Below are 24,068 nucleotides of genomic sequence, written 5' to 3'. Positions count from 1 at the left end.
ACAGAAAATTTTCAAATGAGAGGAGAGTTGCACTTTATAAAGCTGTAGTTACATTTATCAAAACAAAAGAACGGTTATTTTCCTTACTGGCAAGTAGCATTTCATATTTTTAATCTGCGTTTACGGGACGTGAAATGTAATATTTTCTTGTAAATTATCTGACAAAGAATAATTAAATTTGTTATCCATGGCTGACATTGTAAAACTTGAAAGGGTTGTCAGATAACATATCTTCCTTGATAAGATACTTTCATTGTTGTAAAAAAAATAAAAAAAAAAATAGTATTGCGCTTTCCTGGAGGGGAAAAGCGTTGTGTGAAACAGATACCATACAAACTCTGCCAACATAACTGTTCTAATGGTGATTAAAATAAATTTTTAAAGGGTAGGACATTTATGGCCAAACTTAAAGGGACAGTCTAGTCCAAAATAAACTTTCATGATTCAGATAGAGAATGTCATTTTAAATAATTTTCCAATTTACTTTTATCACCAATTTTGCTTTGTTCTCTTGGTATTCTTAGTTGAAAGCTATACCTAGGAGGTTCATATGCAAATTTCTAAGCCCCTGAAGGACGCCTCTTCTTTCAGGGCATTTTGACTGTTTTTAACCACTAGAGGGTGTTCATGTGTGTCATACAGATAACACTGCTCACGCACGTGGAGTTAAAGTGAGCCAGCTCTGATTGGCTAAATCGGATGTCTGTCAAAAGAACTGAAATAAGGGGGCAGTTTGCAGAGGCTTAGATACAAGGTAATCACAGAGGTAAAAAGTGTATTTATATAACTGTGTTGGTTATGCAAAACTAGGGAATGGGTAATAAAGGTATTATCTATCTTATTAAACAATAAAAAATCTGGTGTAGACTGCCGCTTTAATGCACAAGTACTCTTTTAAAGGATTCTCCCTGATTTGTTTAATTTGCTACTCTCTTTTCATGTATTGACAGTATATAGTGCAAAGGGCAGGGTTCTTTCTAAGAATAAGTAGAAATTTCCTCCTAAAGACCAAAGGAATCCTTTTCCTCCAATAAAGACCATTTCCTTCTTATATACATCACTTTAGTTTTTTCATATTTATAGTTTGACTCTATAGGCTATATTAGAGCTACAGCTAATATATATAAATATCATTGTTTTATAACCTTTACATACTTTGTGAAGGATATTGGTGTAAAATGTATTTAAAGCTAATTGTGTTTTTGAAAAATAGTGTGGTACAGTTCCTATGCTAGTTGATAATTTGGGCCACTATGAAAAAATCTAGCTATGCCAGATTTTCATGGCAGCTCCATTTTAGTGCCATCACACTCTACAGTTTACTAAATAATAAATATACCTAGTGGCTGGCCACTTTAAATAGCCATCCAGTTGTTATAACACTATTAGAGAATGTGTAATACAGCTTACAAGTACAGACCATTTTTCCTGGGCAGTAGACTTGTGTCTTAACTTCATACATATCAAACTTTGCAATGTGGTCATTGAAGTACCACAGACTTTATGTGGCCATGCATATTGATCCACGTTACTGGGTGCAAAATCACTTTTTTTTTTCTTTCTGTTGGTTTTCTTTTAATTTTACCCACAAAGTCTTTCTTCTTGTTTTGTTCCAGCACTCAGGTGAGTTGCCTACTACTGTGCATTTATCAACTTCAGTAAATTGTGTTTCTTCACGAAAACAGTAGTTGAATTTATTAAACTCTCCAGTTTAGTATTTATTTGATCTCAGATTTCACCTGCAAAGAGAAAAAAACTAAGAAATCTGGTTGGTTCTTTTTCTAAATTATGTCCATGAAAGCATCCATTGTGTTGAATGAAGAAATAGTATTTATAAGAAAATATATTCATTTTTAGCTTCTTGGGAACTTTTTGTAAAATAAACTGTTTTTCACTGCTCTAGAGTATTGTTCAAATGCATCCTCTCTATGAGGGGCGATCAATAAAGTCTAATCGGTTAGCTCTGGATTTACATTAATGCAGTTAAAGGACAATGACACCCAAATGTTGAAACACTTGAAAGTGATGCAGCATAGCTGTAAAAAGCTGACTAGAAAATATCACCTGAACATCTCTATGTAAAAAAGTTGATGTTTTGGAGATGTGAAAATAGTCAGCTCTATGGGTTACCCTGAATGTTGACTACAAACCAGTAGGTGGTAAGTTCACAAGAAATTCGGACAAGGCAATTTGTCACTATGTATGTTATGGATACAACACTTAAATATATATTTTTTTAAAAAGACAGTAAAGTCAAAATGAAACTTCAATGGTTCAGACAGAACATACAATTTTAAACAACTTTCCGTCTATCAAAATTGCTTTGTTCTATTTATATCCTTTGCTTAGTAAATCTAGGTAGGCTGATAGGAGCTCAGGAGCTTGCACGTTTCTTTAGCAGTCTATGGCAGCAGTGTTTGCAACTATGTATAACATTGTTATAAACAATGTTACAAATACTGCTGCCAAATGGCTGAGGACACGTACACATGTCTGATCTCAAACTCAAGCTGAGGTGATGGTAGGTGGCGCAAATCAATGCTGATTCCCTGTAGTGAAGTGTTACTGTCTCAATGTTAATGTTATTAGTTACGTGAGTTTCGTGATAAATTCTATTTGCTTGGTCTAAATTGCTAATAGTATCGATTATATCAATTTGATAATATACTCCTTATATAAATAAAAATATACTCCTTATATAAATAAAAAGCCTCTAGGTTGGTAAATATAAAAGCAATTTATTCTCACAATTTGTACAAATGTATATAATTTATGTACTTATGACACCGGTGTCTTAGTTGCTAAAAAATGCTATAAAATAGACAAACATAAAATAAAACATAAAATACAATTTTCAAGTTAAAATGATACTAATAAGTTGAGTGTTAGTGTTACACTTTACTTATTTCTACAGTATGGCCTAATTTGATGGTTGTGTTACAATATTAATAACATTCATATATTTTAGCAATGAACCGCTATTGGTCTTTAAATGTTATGACCTTATAGTTTGGCCGTATATACGTGATAATACACTGTGTTCTAATAGTGCTGGTTGTGCTGTTATAACAGTGCTCTAAAGTACCTTGAAGTGTCTCTGTCTGTTGACACTGTGTACGTTGGGGAATATTGCGGTTATATATATGCCGCTGCTTTACTCCCTTTAGTGTATCCGTCTAATGACACGTTTTCCGTTTTGAAAGTACTGCGGTTAAATAAATGCCGCTATTTAATTTTCTTAAGTGGCTGGGTCTGCTGGATGAGTTGTGATATTTGATCTCTCTGGCGGTTAAATATATGCCGCTGCGGTGACTTAGTTGCAGTTTGGTTCACCCTGCAAAAAAATGTGGATGATGTTATTCTTCGTGCTAATTCACGCTGACGTGAATGTTTCCTGCGGTTTCCCGTAACCGCTTGCAGTGTTGTCGGTCCGTGACCGATCTCACTTTTTAAGGATGGTGGTTCCTGATATTTCGTCCGTCTGGTGTGAGGTCTTTATCGCTTCTGGTGTTTATTCGTCTGCTTACATTTACTGTCGGTCAGTGACCGATCTGGCTGTGTTCTTAGATGTTTAGACGGAAGCGCTTTTCTTGTGTCCTGTGGTCTTGCAAATCCGTGTGAGGGTGCTCGGGTATCAACGCGTTTCGGCTTCAAAGCCTTTCTCAAGATACCTGAAGAGTAGATTGGCCTGCTATTTATACCTGTTTCGGTTAACTGTTAAACTGCCAGTATGATGTTCTTTCAATTTTCAATTTTGGTTAGTTTTGAGGATGTTAACATTCTAAAGTCTAGATTTTGGTTATGTTATCTTTCTTACATACTTTCTGATATTTTTACTTTCTGATCGGTTGTGAGTAGTCATTTTTATTTTGCATAATATTGCAACAAGGCTATAAGGAGTATGTATTAATCACATGATAAATTTAGTTTTGGGTATTTTACATGCACTTAAGTTTCTACCTTGTCGTTTAAGTGTTCCTTCTTTGTTTTTTGTTGTGCATTTTTTGTAGTGTGTTGTTACGTTTCCCTGATGTTGCGCTGGTTCGTATTTGTGCATAAAGATCATAATTTGCTTAGATCCGATTATAGGTAAGATCAATATGCAATTTAGAGTGTCGATATTGCTTGGAAAATGATTGGGGTTAGATTGTTACTTTATTAACTGCTAAAGCTTTTATATCCTGAATTTGTAGGTCTTAAATTGCCATACCCATGAATTTAAATTTCCAAATTTGTTGCTTTTTGTACTTCGTTGACGGACTTTAACATTTATATATCCCGAAGAAACAAAGTCTAGTTTTGGGTTGGTGCAACATTAACTCCGGATATAAAGTATAACGATGGACTAGTGCTCCTTTGACTTAGCGTCTAGGCTCTTAAGGAGTGTCATATAGGTTATTACGTGTGTCCAATGAATTTTTTAATAATTATAATATATTTCTTATATTTTATCTGACTTTTCATGATATGAATGTAATTATGAGTATAATTAAAGTCTATAGACAATTAGGTTTTAAGTATACTAAAGGATGGCATTTAGGTCCATTTCACTGTTGAGACCTTTAGGGTATAGAGTGCCCATTTCAAATATTAGTTTGGCTTCTTGGTGTAAAAGTTTTTTCCCTAGATCGCCTCCTCTGCTGTCTGGTTTAATCTTTCTAATGCCCCAAAATAGCATTTCATTTGGATTTCCTTTATGGCATATTTTAAAGTGTGCGTATAGTTTTGTGTTATCTCTTTCTTTTTCAATACTTAGGATGTGCTCTCTCATCCTATCCTTCAACTTTCTGCTAGTTTGGCCTAAGTATTGAAGTTTGCAAGTGCATTCTATTAGATATATGATGTTAGTATCCGTGCATCTGATAATGTCATTAATTTTTACTTCTTTATTTGTCACAGTTGATTTGACTGATTTAGATTTGGTACTGTGTTTACAAGATTTACACTCGTGGCATGGGAAAAAACCAGATATGTTTTCATTGTTAAGGTCTCGTTGGGGCGGTGTGGTTTTTTTGTTGTTTGTACTCGCTGGGTGCTAGGATATTTTTCAGATTTGTAGCTTTTCGAAATATGATAATAAGAAAAAATTATAAAGAAGCACTGGCATCTTGCAAAAAGTGACCCTATCCTTGGGAAAAGATTAAAACAACATCCAGAGATCATATTTCGAAAAGCTACAAATCTGAAAAATATCCTAGCACCCAGCGAGTACAAACAACAAAAAAACCACACCGCCCCAACGAGACCTTAACAATGAAAACATATCTGGTTTTTTCCCATGCCACGAGTGTAAATCTTGTAAACACAGTACCAAATCTAAATCAGTCAAATCAACTGTGACAAATAAAGAAGTAAAAATTAATGACATTATCAGATGCACGGATACTAACATCATATATCTAATAGAATGCACTTGCAAACTTCAATACTTAGGCCAAACTAGCAGAAAGTTGAAGGATAGGATGAGAGAGCACATCCTAAGTATTGAAAAAGAAAGAGATAACACAAAACTATACGCACACTTTAAAATATGCCATAAAGGAAATCCAAATGAAATGCTATTTTGGGGCATTAGAAAGATTAAACCAGACAGCAGAGGAGGCGATCTAGGGAAAAAACTTTTACACCAAGAAGCCAAACTAATATTTGAAATGGGCACTCTATACCCTAAAGGTCTCAACAGTGAAATGGACCTAAATGCCATCCTTTAGTATACTTAAAACCTAATTGTCTATAGACTTTAATTATACTCATAATTACATTCATATCATGAAAAGTCAGATAAAATATAAGAAATATATTATAATTATTAAAAAATTCATTGGACACACGTAATAACCTATATGACACTCCTTAAGAGCCTAGACGCTAAGTCAAAGGAGCACTAGTCCATCGTTATACTTTATATCCGGAGTTAATGTTGCACCAACCCAAAACTAGACTTTGTTTCTTCGGGATATATAAATGTTAAAGTCCGTCAACGAAGTACAAAAAGCAACAAATTTGGAAATTTAAATTCATGGGTATGGCAATTTAAGACCTACAAATTCAGGATATAAAAGCTTTAGCAGTTAATAAAGTAACAATCTAACCCCAATCATTTTCCAAGCAATATCGACACTCTAAATTGCATATTGATCTTACCTATAATCGGATCTAAGCAAATTATGATCTTTATGCACAAATACGAACCAGCGCAACATCAGGGAAACGTAACAACACACTACAAAAAATGCACAACAAAAAACAAAGAAGGAACACTTAAACGACAAGGTAGAAACTTAAGTGCATGTAAAATACCCAAAACTAAATTTATCATGTGATTAATACATACTCCTTATAGCCTTGTTGCAATATTATGCAAAATAAAAATGACTACTCACAACCGATCAGAAAGTAAAAATATCAGAAAGTATGTAAGAAAGATAACATAACCAAAATCTAGACTTTAGAATGTTAACATCCTCAAAACTAACCAAAATTGAAAATTGAAAGAACATCATACTGGCAGTTTAACAGTTAACCGAAACAGGTATAAATAGCAGGCCAATCTACTCTTCAGGTATCTTGAGAAAGGCTTTGAAGCCGAAACGCGTTGATACCCGAGCACCCTCACACGGATTTGCAAGACCACAGGACACAAGAAAAGCGCTTCCGTCTAAACATCTAAGAACACAGCCAGATCGGTCACTGACCGACAGTAAATGTAAGCAGACGAATAAACACCAGAAGCGATAAAGACCTCACACCAGACGGACGAAATATCAGGAACCACCATCCTTAAAAAGTGAGATCGGTCACGGACCGACAACACTGCAAGCGGTTACGGGAAACCGCAGGAAACATTCACGTCAGCGTGAATTAGCACGAAGAATAACATCATCCACATTTTTTTGCAGGGTGAACCAAACTGCAACTAAGTCACCGCAGCGGCATATATTTAACCGCCAGAGAGATCAAATATCACAACTCATCCAGCAGACCCAGCCACTTAAGAAAATTAAATAGCGGCATTTATTTAACCGCAGTACTTTCAAAACGGAAAACGTGTCATTAGACGGATACACTAAAGGGAGTAAAGCAGCGGCATATATATAACCGCAATATTCCCCAACGTACACAGTGTCAACAGACAGAGACACTTCAAGGTACTTTAGAGCACTGTTATAACAGCACAACCAGCACTATTAGAACACAGTGTATTATCACGTATATACGGCCAAACTATAAGGTCATAACATTTAAAGACCAATAGCGGTTCATTGCTAAAATATATGAATGTTATTAATATTGTAACACAACCATCAAATTAGGCCATACTGTAGAAATAAGTAAAGTGTAACACTAACACTCAACTTATTAGTATCATTTTAACTTGAAAATTGTATTTTATGTTTTATTTTATGTTTGTCTATTTTATAGCATTTTTTAGCAACTAAGACACCGGTGTCATAAGTACATAAATTATATACATTTGTACAAATTGTGAGAATAAATTGCTTTTATATTTACCAACCTAGAGGCTTTTTATTTATATAAGGAGTATATTTTTATTTATATAAGGAGTATATTATCAAATTGATATAATCGATACTATTAGCAATTTAGACCAAGCAAATAGAATTTATCACGAAACTCACGTAACTAATAACATTAACATTGAGACAGTAACACTTCACTACAGGGAATCAGCATTGATTTGCGCCACCTACCATCACCTCAGCTTAATTTCTATAAAACATTGGGATAAAGTTTTATAAGGTGAGCTAAAATCCACACATCTTTCTTTTTAATGACACGATGAGTCCACGGATCATCTTAATTACTAATGGGATATTCACCTCCTGGTCAGCAGGAGGCGGCAAAGAGCACCGGGGCTTATCGGGCAGCGTTGCAGCAGACACTGGGGCTTATTTTACTAATATAGGAGGTTCCACATCTCCCGGCGGGTTTGTAACTTTAGAGTCGACCGGGAGATTTACTTGGCCACGCCCACGATGAGCGTAGAGTAATTACACGCCCTTTTCACTCCGCTTCAGGGTAATTTGCTTCTACGCATGTGCATATCGTTGCTGCGCATATGCTTCTAGAGAAACACTGCGTAGCTACTCCGGAGATTGTCCGTGCAAAGAATCATAGTTTCACTCGATTCCTGGACATAGGCACGGTGTAGGGGTGTTTATACGTTCATTTTTAAGCCTATTATTACCAATTATACTTTTTCACAGTAAAAAAGTTAGTTTTATTATTTAAAGAGACAGTAACGTTTTTAGGTTTTTCTGCATTTCTAATAAAAATGTATCTTTGGATGATTAAATTGTTTCAGTTTAATGTTCGAAATGGACCTAGAGGTCTTAAAAGTGTCACTTGCTCAATATGATTTAATACCAATGTGGAACCACCAGTCCCTTTCTGTTCAGGAATCTAATGACAATGCTCAATATATAACGCAGCTTTGTTCTCAAACGTCCCAGAGTTTACTGCCCTTACATGCAGTGCCCTGCTCTTCCTCTCAAACTCCCGCTGGAGTTAAAAATTCAGATTCTGTCAGTGTAATCCCTCTTGCTGATACTAAAGTTGTGTCTTTCAGGTTTCAGCTAGAACACCTCCGTCTGTTACTTAAGGAGGTTTAAGCTACTTGGATGACAGAGACTCAGTAAGCGGAAAAAATATTTAGAGGTTCCTTCCTCGATAGACGTGTTTCCTGTACCAGACCGAACTTCTGAGATCATTGCTGGGTATACCTTTTTCTCCATCTTCTAAATTTAAAAAGATATTTCCCATAGTCGACTCTGTTAAGGGGGCTTGGCAACCCGTTCCCAAGGTGGAAGGAGCCTTTTCCTCAGCTAAGAGAACTACTATTCCCATAGAGGATAGTTGCTCTTTCAAAGATCCTATGGACAAGAAATTTAGAGGGGTTACTCAAAAAGTTGTATGTATACCAGGGCTTACAATGCAGGCAGCTGTGTGCATTCCTACCGTCTCTAGTGCGGCGGCATATTGGTTTGATGCATTGTCTGATGCTATGAGGTCAGAAACTTCCCTGGATAAAATCCAGGATAGGATAAAGCTATTAAATTAGCTAATTCCTTTATTACGGATGCTTCCCTTCAAGTTATCAAACTGAGAGCAAATATTTCAGGTTTCTCTATTCTAGCTCGCAGAGCCTTAGGGTTAAAACCTTGGTCTGCGGACGTGTCCTCTAGGTCTAAGCTTTTAGCAATTTCTTACAAGGGGAAGACTTTGTTTGGACCTGGCTTGACGGAAATTATCTCTGATATCACGGGAGGTAAAGGTCATCTTCTCCCTCAGGATAAGAGAAACGAACAAAAAGGATGACAGTATTTTTTTGTTCCTTTAGAGTTTTCAAGGGAAATTCTTCCTCTTCTGCCTCCAAGTACCTATTTCTTCATGGAGACCCAATCAGTCTTGGAATAAGGGAAAACAATCCAAGAAGACTGCTATTCAACCAAGGACAGCATGAAGGGCCTGCCCCCGATCCGGGACCGGATCTTGTAGGGGGCAGACTTTTCTTCTTTGCTCAGGCTTGGGTTTGAGATGTTCAGGATCCCCGGGCAATAGAAATAGTGTCCCAGGGATACAAACTAGAGAAGCGTTCTTACACTGGTGTAGGAGACCTCTCGGACCTGGGAGTGATTGTTCCTGTTCCGATACAGGAACAGGGTCTGGATTTTATTCAAATCTGTTTATGGTTCCCAAAAAATGAGGGAACTTTCAGGCCAATTTTAGATCTCAAGAGTCTAAACAAATTTCTTAAAGTACTGTCCATCATGATGGGAACTATTCGTTCCATTCTCCCTTTGATCCAAGAGGGTCAGTTTATGACAATAGTGGATTTAAAGGACGCGTACCTGCATGTTCCCATTTACAGGGATCATCACTAGTTCCTAAGGTTTGCCTTTCTAGACAAACACTTCCAAATGGCTTTTTCGTTCGGTCTTGCCACAGCTCCCAGAATTTTCACAAAGGTTCTGGGATCGCTGTTAGCAGTACTTCGGTTACGGGACATTGCATTGGCACCATATCTGGACGACATCCAGTCCAGGCGCCATCCTTACAACAAGCTAGATCCACACACGGACATTGATATCCTTCCTGCGCTACCGTCACACTACTCTGAATGCACCCGATCTTGTCTGATCTTGGAAGCTAAGCAGGGTCAGGCCCGGTCAGTACCTGGATGGGAGACTTCCTGGGAACACATGTTGCGGTAGGCTAATTTCACGGGTGGAAGGTAAAATTGGAATAGAGTTCCTTAGTCCCTAATACAAGAGTAACTTTCTTGGGAATTATAATAGATTTCCTATCAATGATAATTTTTGTGACAGAAGTCAGGAAATCAAAGATTATCAATACTTGTCTAGCGCTTCAGTCCATTCCTTGGCCATCAGTGGCCCAGTGTATGGAGGTAATTGGGCTGCTGGTGGCGGTAATGTACATTATCCAGTTTGCTCGGTCCCACCTCAGAACTCATGCTCAGGCTATGGAACGGAGATTATGCGGATTTGTCTCCTTGAATACTACTGGAGCAGGAGACAAGGGATTCTCCTTAAAGGGACATTAAACACTTTGAGATGGTAATATAAAATGATAAATTGTATATATAAAACAACTCTGCAACATACTTTCATTATTTATTTTGTCCTCTTTGTAATTCCATTCTGAAATTGTGAGCTTTTCGGTTCCTATTAGAAATGGAAATGCAGAACACTGTTAAATCCAGCACAACCATTGGCTGCACACTCTAGTGATCTATGTATAACTGTCCCTAATTGGCCACAGCAGAGAAGGTAACACAAGTTACAACATGGCAGCTCCCAGTGTTTTATAGACACTAAAACTTTACACTTATTTTGTCACTTTTTAAACAACTAATGACACTTTAAAAAATACATCTACATATTAGTCATGGACTAATCTTCTTTGAATGCATCATTCTATCTAGCAATTATTTAGTGTTTAGTGTCCCTTTAATGGTGGCTGTCACTGGATTATTTCTCCCAGGGAACCTGCTTTCACAGACCATCTTGGGTGATTGTGACAACAGACACCAGCCTTCTAGGGTGGGGAGCAGTCTGGCCTTCCCTAAAGGCTCAGGGATTTTGGACTGAGTCTGTTCTTCCTATAAAAATCCTGGAGCTGAGAGCGATCCTCAACGCTCTTCCGGCCTGGCCTCAGTTAGCCTCAGTCCAGTCTATCAGGTTCCAGTCGCAAAACATAACTCCATCCAGAAGTGTTCTCCAGCCTGATTCTCAAGTGGGGTCAGCGGAATTAGATCTCATGGCATCTCGACAGAATGCCAAGCTCCTGTGATACGAGTCGAGGTCCTGGGATCCCCAGGTGGAACTGATGGATGCTCTGGCGGTTCCTTGGACTTTCAGTCTATCATACCTCTTTCCTCAGTTTGCTCTTCTTCTTCGGGTTATTGCTCGAATCAAGCAGGAAAGGGCATCAGTGATCCTCATTGCACCTGCTTGGCCTCGCAGGAATTGGTATGCAGATCTGGTGGACATGTCATCACTGCCACCTTGGAGACTTCCAATAAGGAAGGACCTTCTAATTCAAGGGCCTTTCCTTCACCCAAATCTAGTTTTCTCTGAAGCGGACTGCTCGGAGATTGAACGCTTAATTTTATCCAAGCTGGGTTTTTCTGACTCGGTCATAGAGACCATGATTCAGGCTTGTAAGCCTGTAACTAGAAGGACTTACCATAAGATAGGGCATAAATACCTCTATTGGTGTGAATCCAAAGGCTACTCATGGAGTAGAGTTAGGATTCCTAGAATTTTCTCTTTTCTCCAAGACGGTTTGGAGAAAGGGTTTATCAACACTAAAGGGTCAAATCTCGGCCTTAGCTATTTTGTTACACTAACGTCTGGCAGATGTCCCAGATTTACAATCTTTTTGTCAGGCCTTTGGTCAGGATCAGGCCTGTGTTCAAACCAGTTACTCCTCCATGGAGTCTGAACTTAGTTCTTCAAGGGGCTTCGTTTGAGCCTATGCATTCCATAGATATTAAGTTTCTATCTTGGAAAGTTTTATTTCTTGTTGCTATTTCTTCTGCTCGTAGAGTGTCAGAGCTCTCGGCATTCCAGTATGAGTCTCCTTACCTTATTTTCCATTCAGATAAGGTAGTTTTACGCACTAAATTAGGATTTCTTCCTAAGGTTGTTTCCGATCGGATCATTAATCAGGAGATTGTTATTTCCTTGAGTCCTAATCCTCCTCCTCAGAAGGAACGACTTCTGCACAATTTGGACGTGGTCCGTGTTTTAAAGTTTTACTTGCAGGCGACTAAGAAAGGTTCTTCAAGTAGTGTTGCCTTCCGTTTAGGTTCCCTGTCTTGTCCCTCCCGTATCATCTGTGTACTCTAGCTTGGGTATTGAATCCCATTAGTAATTTAGATGATCCGTGGAGTCATCATGTCATTAAAAAGAAAAGAAAATTTATGCTTACCTGATGATAAATTTATTTCTCTTGTAAGATGTATCGAGTCCACGGATTCATCCTTACTTGTGGGATATTCTCCTTCCCTACAGGAAGTGACAGAGAGAGCACCCACAGCAGAGCTGTCTATATAGCTCCCCCCTTAGCTCCACCCCCAGTCATTCTCTCTGCCTGCTTAACTGCTAGGAAGGGCAAAGAGCTATGTGGTGACTAAAATGTTAGTTTTTTACTTCTCACATCCAAATCTAGTTTCTCTGTGTCTGACTGCTTGGAGATTGAACGCCTAGTTCTATCAAAGCATGGGTTCTCTGAGTCGGTCATTGATACCCTGATTCAGGCTAGAAAGCCTGTCACCAGGAAGATCTATAATAAGATTTGGCGTAAATATCTTTATTGGTGTGAATCCAAAGGTTACTCGTGGAGTAAGATTAGGATTCCTAGAATATTGTCTTTTCTCCAAGAGGGTTTGGAGAAGGGATTATCAGCTAGTTCTCTAAAAGGACAAATATCTGCTTTGTCTATTCTACTACACAAACGTCTGGCAGATGTCCCAGACGTTCAAACTTTTAGTCAGGCTTTGGTCAGAATTAAGCCTGTATTTAAGCCTGCTGCTCCACCTTGGAGCCTAAACTTAGTCCTTAGAGTTCTTCAAGGGGTTCCGTTTGAACCTATGCATTCCATAGATATTAAGTTTCTATCTTGGAAAGTTTTGTTCTTAGTTGCTATCTCTTCGGCTCGAAGAGTTTCTGAGCTATCTGCTTTACAGTGTGATTCCCCTTATCTTATTTTCCATTCAGATAAGGTGGTTTTGAGTACCAAACCTGGTTTTCTTCCTAAGGTTGTTTCAAATAAGAATATCGATCAAGAGATTGTTGTTCCTTCTCTGTGTCTTAATCCTTCATCAAAGAAGGAACGTCTGTTGCACAATCTTGATGTGGTTCGTGCTTTAAAGTTCTACTTACAAGCATCCAAAGATTTCTGTCAAACATCTTCATTGTTTGTTGTTTATTCTGGTAAGCAGAGAGGCCAAAAGGTTACGGCTATCTCTTTCCTTTTGGCTGAAAAGCATCATCCGTTTGGCCTATGAGACTGCTGGACAGCAGCCTCCTGAAAGAATTACTGCTCATTCTTCTAGAGCTGTGGCTTCCACATGGTCTTTTAAAAATAAGGCTTCTGTTGAACAGATTTGTAAGGCGGCGACTTGGTCTTCGCTTCATACTTTTTCCAAATTTTCCAAATTTTATATTTTTGCTTCTTCGGAGGCTATTTTTGGGAGAAAGGTTCTACAAGCAGTGGTGCCTTCCGTTTAAGGCCCCTGTCTTGTCCCTCCCTTCATCCGTGTCCTAAAGCTTTGGTATTGGTCTCCCACAAGTAAGGATGAATCCGTGGACTCGATACATCTAACAAGAGAAAACATAATTTATGCTTACCTGATAAATTTATTTCTCTTGTGATGTATCGAGTCCACGGCCCGCCCTGTTTATTACGACAGGCATATATATTTTTATTTTTTTAAACTTTCAGTCACCACTGCACCCTATGGTTTCTCCTTTCTTCCTAGCCTTCGGTCGAATGACTGGGGGTGGAGCTAAGGGGGGAGCTATATAGACAGTTCTGCTGTGGGTGCTCTCTCTGCCACTTCCTGTAGGGAAGGAGAATATCCCACAATTAAGGATGAAAACGTGGACTCGATACATCACAAGAGAAATACATTTTTCAGGTAAGCATAAATTATGTTTTCTTTTTTGACACGATGAGTCCACGGCCCACCCTGTTATTTGAAAGACAGGTTGTTGGTTATTATAAACTTTAGACACCTCTGCACCTTGGTTTTTCCTTTCTATCCTTAACTTCGGTTGAATGACTGGAGAGGGAGGGAAGGGAGGAGCTATTTAGCAGCTTTGCTGTGGTGCTCTTTGCCGCCTCCTGCTGACCAGGAGGTGAATATCCCATTAGTAATTAAGATGATCCGTGGACTCATTGTGTCAAAAAAGAAATAAATTTATCAGGTAAGCATACATTTTCTTTTCTCGCTAGATTTTTCTTTTATCCATTCTGGGATTTTTATCTTTAGTGTATGTATATAATGATCCATTTTCTTATTTGTTTCTGTTTTTTTTTATTTTTTCTGTAGGTACCACAAGAGTCAGGCAATATACCTGGAATCCAAAGACAATACAAAAATTAGCTGTGTGATCAGTTCAGTGGGTACTAATGAGGTAAATGCAAAGTAAAATTTAAAGCCAGATAATCTTGTTTAGCTTCATGTTTTAGTGGTCCAATTCTAATGTTGTAATGTCTTAGTAAAATAATTTAGACCAGTTATGTCTTTAGCAGTACTGGTAAAATCAAGAGTTCTTGTTTTTTATATTTATTATGTTTCAGATTTTCCCAACACAGTGCTCTAAACAGTTGACTGGACTGTGACGATATTTAAAAAAGAATATATAATACATTCAGAACTTGTAGTATTTTGGCTCCTTCCCTTTAAACTGTACTCCCCATATTAACATTGTATTTTTTTTCCTTGGATAGATTTGGGTGAGGAAGAGCAGTGATAGTACAAAAATGAGGATCTACCTTGGACAACTACAAAGAGGCTTGTTTGTGATACGCCGTCGGTCTGCAGCATGAAAATTGCCAGGAATTAGTTTAAAATTAAAAAGAAAACTGTCTTAAAGAATTTTATGCCACTGCTGATTTGAACCAATGCTGGTCAATAATTTTACACATAAACTATTAAGCGTTGTGAACATGGATTTGAGTCTACAAAGTCCAGACTGAATGGGAGTTGTACTTGTTTTTCCCTAAAAGGGGCAAGTTTCTGATTTATTCACTGTATATGGAGAATTATTTCTCAGAAGCAAGCATTTAATTCATTGGAAGTGGAGCAAAATGTAATTTCATTTGGTTGGACTATACTATAATCCAAATCTTGGTCAAAGTCAGTGTTTCTCTCCAATTGCCATGTTGTCTTATTAACTTTTATAGATACCGTATTTAGCCTACTCTGCGTGCTATGAAGGCTCAATAAGTTCAGCTCTTCAACAGCAATTACTGCAATTAGAGGAAAAAATGCCTTGGTTTGGGTGCATGGTTAGCCACGGATTATCAATACTGACTAAATTAGTTTTTATATATATATTCACTTGATTTCACCAGTTGTTTAACTTGGTGCTGTTACTTTTTTTTTTTTTTTTAACAATCATAGTAAAGTCAAGTGTTTCAAAAAGGTTGAACTTCTTTGAAACATGCTAAGTATATCTAATGTTTTTCCTATAGAGTTTGCCACTCCTGGGCAATGTGTTATTGCAAACCTTATATTAAGTTTTGAATATTCTCCGAGAATGTGTGTGGTCTTAAGACGTCAGTTGGTATTTTGTTGCCATTAAATTATTCATTTATATGTATTAACTGTATAGGTGAAAAATCCAGTTGATTTTCACTGTATACGTTAAGACCTACAGAAAATCTACAGGCCAAACAGACTAAACACGCCTTTATAGTACAACCTTTTAAACCAGGCTAAAAATCTCAGGAATTTAATGGATAGACTTATGGAGTTTTTATTCAATTTCTTTTACCAGTCTCTGTTAACGTTTTTAAATCAGTTGAATAACAAACTATTTAGACAATGTTGCAGGCTTTGCAAGTGTTACAAGAATGCACCTTTTATGAAACGTGAAGATAAATGTATTTATATGTCCCTGCGTCATAGTTTTGTTCTTATTTTAGTCAATTACATTTCAAATACAGTAATTTACAGTTAAAAATAGTATTCTAATTCAGATTTCTCCAACATTGGTGTGTCCGGTCCACGGCGTCATCCTTACTTGTGGGAATATCTCTTCCCCAACAGGAAATGGCAAAGAGTCCCAGCAAAGCTGGCCATATAGTCCCTCCTAGGCTCCGCCCACCCCAGTCATTCTCTTTGCCGTTGCACAGGCAACATCTCCACGGAGATGGTTAAGAGTTTTTTGGTGTTTAAATGTAGTTTTTTATTCTTCTATCAAGTGTTTGTTATTTTAAAATAGTGCTGGTATGTACTATTTACTCTGAAACAGAAAAGGATGAAGATTTCTGTTTGTGAGAGGAAGATGATTTTAGCAGACAGTAACTAAAATCGATTGCTGTTTCCACATAGGACTGTTGAGATGAAGTAACTTCAGTTGGGGGAAACAGCAGACTTTTCTGCTTAAGGTATGACTAGCCATATTTCTAACAAGACCATGTAATGCTGGAAGGCTGTCATTTCCCCTCATGGGGACCGGTAAGCCATTTTCTTAGTCTAGCAAACAGAATAAAGGGCTTAATATGGGCTATAAAACTGGTAGACACTTTTATGGGCTAAATCGATTGCTTTATTTGGGCATTTTATACATGTTTATGCTGATAATTCACATTTATAAACTTGGGGAACGTTTTTTAACGGCAGGCACTATGTTAGACACCTTTTCCAGTCAGGGAGGGCCTTCCCAGTTGTAGGCTGAGCCTCATTTTCGCGCCATTACTGCGCAGTTGTTTTTTGAGAGCAGGACATGCAGATGCATGTGTGAGGATCTGAAAGTAGCTGGAAAAGTTTCTAGAAGGCGTCACTTGGTATCGTATTCCCCTCTGGGCTTGGTTAGGTCACAGCAAAGGCTATAGCTGGGACTGTATAGGGGTTACATTTTAAGGGTTAAAGCTCTGAAAATTGGTGTGCAATACTCTTAATGCTTTAAGACACTGTGGTGAAATTTTGGTAATTTTTGAACAATTCCTTCATACTTTTTCACATATTCAGTAATAAAGTGTTTTCTGTTTAAAATTTAAAGAGACAGTAACGGTTTTAATTTAAAACGTTTTTTGTGCTTTATTGATAAGTTTAAGCCTGTTTAACATGTCTGTGCCTTCGGATAAGCTATGTTCTATATGTATGAAAGCCAATGTGTCTCCCCATTTAAATTTGTGTGATAATTGTGCCATAGCGTCCAAACAAAGTAAGGACAGTACTGCCACAGATAATGAAATTGCCCAAGATGATTCCTCAGATGAGGGGAGTAAACATGATACTACATCATCTCCTACTGTGTCTACACCAGTTTTGCCCACGCAGGAGGCCCCTAGTACATCTAGCGCGCCAATGCTTATTACCATGCAACAATTGACGGCTGTAATGGATAACTCCATAGCAAATATTTTATCCAAAATGCCTACATATCAGAGAAAGCGCGATTGCTCTGTTTTAAACACGGAAGAGCAGGAGGGCGCTGATGATAATTGTTCTGTCATACCCTCACACCAATCTGAAGTGGCCATGAGGGAGGTTTTGTCAGATGGGAAAATTTCTCAACAAGCTGAACCTGATGTTGTGACATTTAAATTTAAATTAGAACATCTCCGCACACTGCTTAAGGAGGTGTTATCTACTCTGGATGATTGTGACAACTTGGTCATTCCAGAGAAATTATGCAAGATGGACAAGTTCCTAGAGGTTCCGGTGCACCCCAACGCTTTTCCTATACCCAAGCGGGTGGCGGACATAGTGAATAAGGAGTGGGAAAAGCCCGGCATACCTTTTGTCCCCCCCCCCCTATATTTAAGAAATTATTTCCTATGGTCGACCCCAGAAAGGACTTATGGCAGACAGTCCCTAAGGTCGAGGGGGCAGTTTATACTCTAAGCAAGCGCACTACTATTCCTATCGAGGATAGTTGTGCTTTCAAAGATCCTATGGATAAAAAATTGGAGGGTTTGCTTAAAAAGATTTTTGTACAGCAAGGTTACCTTCTACAACCCATTTCGTGCATTGTTCCTGTCACTACAGCAGCGTGGTTCTGGTTCGAGGAACTAGAAAAGTCGCTCAGTAGAGAGACTCCATATGAGGAGGTTATGGACAGAGTTCACGCACTTCAATTGGCTAACTCTTTAATTTTAGATGCCGCTTTGCAATTAGCTAGATTAGCGGCGAAAAATTCAGGGTTTGCAATCGTGGCGCGCAGAGCGCTTTGGCTAAAGTCTTGTTCAGCGGATGTGTCATCCAAGACAAAATTGCTTAACATCCCTTTCAAAGGTAAAACTCTATTTGGACCAGAATTGAAAGAGATTATCTCAGACATCACTGGGGGAAAGGGCCACACCCTTCTACAAGATAGGCCTTTCAAGGCCAAGAATAAGTCTAATTTTAGTTCCTTTCGCAATTTCAGGAACGGACCGGCCTCTAATTCTGCATCCTCTAAGCAAGAGGGTAATGCCTCACAACCCAAACCAGCCTGGAAACCGATGCAAGGCTGGAACAAGGGTAAGCAGGCCAAGAAGCCTGCTGCTGCTAACAAAACAGCATGAAGGAGTAGCCCCCGATCCGGGACCGGATCTAGTAGGGGGCAGACTCTCTCTCTTTGCTCAGGCTTGGGCAAGAGATGTTCAGGATCCCTGGGCACTAGAAATAGTTTCTCAGGGTTATCTTCTGGAATTCAGGGAACTACCCCCAAGGGGAAGGTTCCACATGTCTCACTTATCCTTAAACCAAATTAAGAGACAGGCGTTCTTACATTGTGTAGAAGACCTGTTAAAGATGGGAGTGATACACCCAGTTCCAATAAAGGAACAAGGAATGGGATTTTATTCAAATCTGTTCGTAGTTCCCAAAAAAGAGGGAACTTTCAGACCAATTTTGGATTTGAAGATCCTAAACAAATTTCTCGGTACCATCGTTCAAGATGGAAACCATTCGAACGATTCTACCCACTATCCAGGAAGGTCAATTTATGACTACCGTGGATCTAAAGGATGCGTACCTACATATTCCTATCCACAAAGAACATCATCAGTTCCTAAGGTTCGCCTTTCTGGACAAACATTACCAGTTTGTGGCCCTCCCATTCGGGTTAGCCAATGCTCCAAGGATTTTCACAAAGGTACTAGGGTCCCTTTTAGCGGTTCTAAGACCGAGGGGCATTGCAGTAGTACCTTACTTGGACGACATTCTAATACAAGCGTCGTCCCTGTCAAAAGCAAAGGCTCATACAGACATCGTTCTGGCCTTTCTCAGATCACACGGATGGAAGGTGAACATAGAAAAAAGTTCTCTGTCTCTGTCAACAAGAGTTCCCTTCTTGGGAACAATTATAGACTCCTTAGAAATGAGGATTTTTCTGACAGAGGTCAGAAAGTCAAAACTTCTAAGCACTTGTCAAGTTCTTCATTCTGTTCCACGTCCTTCCATAGCGCAGTACATGGAAGTAGTAGGGTTGATGGTTGCAGCAATGGACATAGTTCCTTTTGCACGAATTCATCTAAGACCATTACAACTTGTCAGGGATTTATCTCTTTTCATGCTGTACCTTTAAGAAAGTGAACTCACTAGCCCTCATTGCTTGGTAATTTGTTGCTCAGTGACAAGCTGCTTCTGAAGAGACCTAGCAGTTTATACAACTCTGTATTTCACTTCATTGCTCTCTAAACTCACCCTGAGTTTCTGCCTGCTTGAATCAACCTGCAGATGCTCTTTTGTGCCTGAAGATTTTCACCGTTTATTCCAGTCAGAGACTTCTCTGTCTCTCTCCTGTATTGAAGTTACTCCCTGCAGCGTGTGATGTCACGCCCGACATTCTCCCGCCGCGGATCTCTGTCAGGCTCGCTGTGATACCGCTGGGACTGTTTGCTGTCTGGTAACAGTATTACTCTGCTCATTTGCCATCTCCTGTAATACTGGTCTGTATATATTGCATTGTATGAACTGTGTGTACTGCTGCAACTTCATTACACTCAAGCTTGCCTTATTAACTGTGTAACTCTCACCTGCTGGGGATTCATATACGCTTCAGATGACAAATATGCACTAAACTATTTCTTCTACTTTCTAACTTGCATACAAATAACTGTGACAAAGATTCATATTGCTACCATTTCTCATAAACGGACTTCCTAAGCATACTTCAGTCTTTATCACAATTAACCTTCATATCTGCTTGCAAATATCTGTTTGTATAACTTCAGCTTTACCTGTTTCATGAGATTAACACAGCTTCTTATGCTTTCATTGAACAAGTTTGGAAATAACTAATATTCATTATCAGATTATGGTTTACATAATGCCCTCAGCTTGATTTATTCATTCAGATAACAAAGTACTGTGTGATTTTGGTGTGTTTGCTAAAGCCTGCTGCATAAACTATTTTACACTGCCTGTGTGAGTGAATCAAGGCACCTGCAGTAATTAACTCTTTCACCACTGTTGAAGTTACATTCCTCTAAGAATTACTCTCCTTTCTGCTGCTAGCAGTCATTGTTGCGTGAAGGTTCCGTTTTCACTCAGCTACCCTGCTGTAGTGACCCTCAGATCAATGAGCATATCAGGGTTCCCTTAAGTTCAATCTGTGGGAATCCGAGGTAAGGTGTGAGACTGAGTGGTTCTACATTAGCAGTAAGCTGTTGTAGTAGTGTTTTCTAAAAGAACTTAGCAAATCCTAACACAACTGTGCATGCTCAAACAGTGGAATGGGGACTATACAGACTTGTCTTCAATGATTCAAGTAGATCAGAAGACCAGAGATTCACTCCGTTGGTGGCTGACCCTGGACCATCTATCCCAGGGAATGAGCTTCCGCAGACCAGAGTGGGTCATTGTCACGACCGACGCCAGTCTAGTGGGCTGGGGCGCGGTCTGGGAATCCCTGAAAGCTCAGGGACTATGGTCTCTGGAAGAGTCTCTTCTCCCGATAAACATTCTGGAACTAAGAGCGATCTTCAATGCTCTCAGGGCTTGGCCTCAGCTAGCAAAGGCCAGATTCATAAGATTCCAATCAGACAACATGACGACCGTTGCGTATATCAATCATCAGGGGGGAACAAGGAGTTCCCTGGCGATGAAAGAAGTGACCAAAATAATTCAATGGGCGGAGGATCACTCCTGCCACCTATCTGCGATCCACATCCCAGGTGTGGAAAACTGGGAAGCGGATTATCTGAGTCGTCAGACATTCCATCCGGGGGAGTGGGAACTCCACCCGGAGATCTTTGCCCAACTAACTCAATTATGGGGCATTCCAGACATGGATCTGATGGCGTCTCGTCAGAACTTCAAGGTTCCTTGCTACGGGTCCAGATCCAGGGATCCCAAGGCGACTCTAGTAGATGCACTAGTAGCATCTTGGACCTTCAACCTAGCTTATGTCTTTCCACCGTTTCCTCTCATTCCCAGGCTGGTAGCCAGGATCAAACAGGAGAGGGCCTCGGTGACCTTGATAGCTCCTGCGTGACCACGCAGGACTTGGTATGCAGACCTGGTGAATATGTCATCGGTTCCACCATGGAAGCTACCTTTGAGACAGGACCTTCTTGTTCAGGGTCCATTCGAACATCCAAATCTGGTCTCCCTCCAGCTGACGGCTTGGAGATTGAACACTTGATTCTATCAAAGCGTGGGTTTTCAGATTCTGTGATAGATACTCTGGTTCAGGCCAGAAAACCGGTAACTAGAAAGATTTACCATAAAATATGGAAAAGATATATCTGTTGGTGTGAATCCAAAGGATTCCCATGGAATAAGATAAAAATTCCTAAGATTCTCTCCTTTCTTCAAGAAGGTTTGGAGAAAGGATTATCTGCAAGTTCTATAAAGGGACAGATCTCTGCTTTATCTGTCTTACTACACAAAAGACTGGCAGCTGTGCCAGATGTTCAAGCATTTGTTCAGGCTCTGGTTAGGATCAAGCCTGTTTACAGACCTTTGACTCCTCCCTGGAGTTTAAATCTAGTTCTTTCAGTTCTTCAAGGGGTTCCGTTTGAACCTTTACATTCCATAGATATTAAGTTACTATCTTGGAAAGTTTTGTTTTTGGTTGCTATTTCTTCTGCTAGAAGAGTTTCAGAGTTATCTGCTCTGCAGTGTTCTCCGCCCTATCTGGTGTTCCATGCAGATAAGGTGGTTTTGCGTACTAAGCCTGGTTTTCTTCCAAAGGTTGTTTCTAACAAGAATATTAACCAGGAGATAGTTGTACCTTCTTTATGTCCGAATCCAGTTTCAAAGAAGGAACGTTTGTTACACAATTTGGACGTAGTCCGTGCTCTAAAATTCTATTTAGAGGCTACAAAAGATTTCAGACAAACATCTTCTTTGTTTGTTGTCTATTCTGGTAAAAGGAGAGGTCAAAAAGCGACTTCTACCTCTCTTTCCTTTTGGCTTAAAAGCATCATCCGATTGGCTTATGAGACTGCCGGATGGCAGCCTCCTGAAAGAATCACAGCTCACTCCACTAGGGCTGTGGCTTCCACATGGGCCTTCAAGAACGAGGCTTCTGTTGACCAGATATGTAAGGCAGCGACTTGGTCTTCACTGCACACTTTTGCCAAATTTTACAAATTTGATACTTTTGCTTCTTCGGAGGCTATTTTTGGGAGAAAGGTTTTGCAAGCCGTGGTGCCTTCCGTTTAGGTAACCTGATTTGCTCCCTCCCTTCATCCGTGTCCTAAAGCTTTGGTATTGGTTCCCGCAAGTAAGGATGACCCCGTGGACCGGACACACCAATGTTGGAGAAAACAGAATTTATGCTTACCTGATAAATTACTTTCTCCAACGGTGTGTCCGGTCCACGGCCCGCCCTGGTTTTTTAATCAGGTCTGATGAATTATTTTCTCTAACTACAGTCACCACGGTACCATATGGTTTCTCCTATATTTTTCCTCCTGTCCGTCGGTCGAATGACTGGGGTGGGCGGAGCCTAGGAGGGACTATATGGCCAGCTTTGCTGGGACTCTTTGCCATTTCCTGTTGGGGAAGAGATATTCCCACAAGTAAGGATGACGCCGTGGACCGGACACACCGTTGGAGAAAGTAATTTATCAGGTAAGCATAAATTCTGTTTTTAACTTTTCTTACAAAAAAAAAATTACTAAAGCAATTGTTACTAGCAATCTTGCATCCAAGAAGTAATTGGGAAAACTTCTGAAATATTTTTTTTTATATTGATTGTATATTACAATATTATATTGTGGTTTTTTTTTAAAAAAAATAGTGCCTTTTACAATGCTAGTGCAGCAGCAAAATCTTTTTGCATTGTTAGTGCAAAAAGAATGAGACCACTTATTACAAAAATCTTGAACACTGATTACATTGCTTTTTATTGATAGTTGCACACATTTTTTTTGTTTTGAGTCTTCTGGTCAAACCATGTGCTATGAAGCACAGGTTTACATATTCTTTATTACTGTATTTAATTAATACTTGGGATCACCTTGACACTATCCACTGAAGACTAGCCCCTTGAATGAGTCTGAACATAAAACCCAAAGCCTGAAATCCGGCCTTTTTGTATAAATGTAACTCCTCCCTCCCTGCCACATACATTGTTTTTTAATTCTGTCCACAAGACAGGAAAAGCTGTCACCCTTCACCTCCAGGCTTTTATTATCTCCCTCCTTCCAGCACTTCAGTTCTCAGGCAATCATACTTGTAACTTTAATCCCTGAAAAAGAACCCTGTCAAGTATAAAATCATAGCTAGTATTTATATAACTTTAGCTTTTATAATTTTTTACTAAGGTCTTGTAGTTTCTAGATTGATTGTGGCATTTATGGAGGCTGGGCATCTACAGTAGGTCGTGTGATTGTGCATATGTATA

The 24,068-nt window shown here is 39.1% G+C and overlaps 1 protein-coding gene and 1 pseudogene across 2 annotated transcripts in view; both read left to right on the top strand.

Moving 5' to 3' along the window:
* The window catches only part of SUDS3 (SDS3 homolog, SIN3A corepressor complex component), a 109,934-nt gene extending 93,760 nt beyond the window's left edge, over positions 1 to 16,174 (top strand). For both annotated transcript variants that reach the window (XM_053701677.1, XM_053701676.1), the window contains exons 12-13: positions 14,603 to 14,687; positions 15,004 to 16,174. In XM_053701677.1, the coding sequence (XP_053557652.1) occupies positions 14,603 to 14,687; positions 15,004 to 15,102 (184 nt within the window). In that variant the 3' untranslated portion in view covers positions 15,103 to 16,174. The remainder of the gene's footprint in view (positions 1 to 14,602; positions 14,688 to 15,003) is intronic.
* On the top strand, positions 10,120 to 10,238 carry LOC128651044 (uncharacterized; annotated as a pseudogene).
* Positions 16,175 to 24,068: the final 7,894 nt, after the last annotated feature.

The sequence above is a fragment of the Bombina bombina genome, chromosome 2, assembly GCF_027579735.1.
Source record: "Bombina bombina isolate aBomBom1 chromosome 2, aBomBom1.pri, whole genome shotgun sequence".
Classification (NCBI taxonomy): Eukaryota; Metazoa; Chordata; class Amphibia; order Anura; family Bombinatoridae; genus Bombina; species Bombina bombina.
This window is presented reverse-complemented; position numbering and strand designations above follow the sequence as displayed.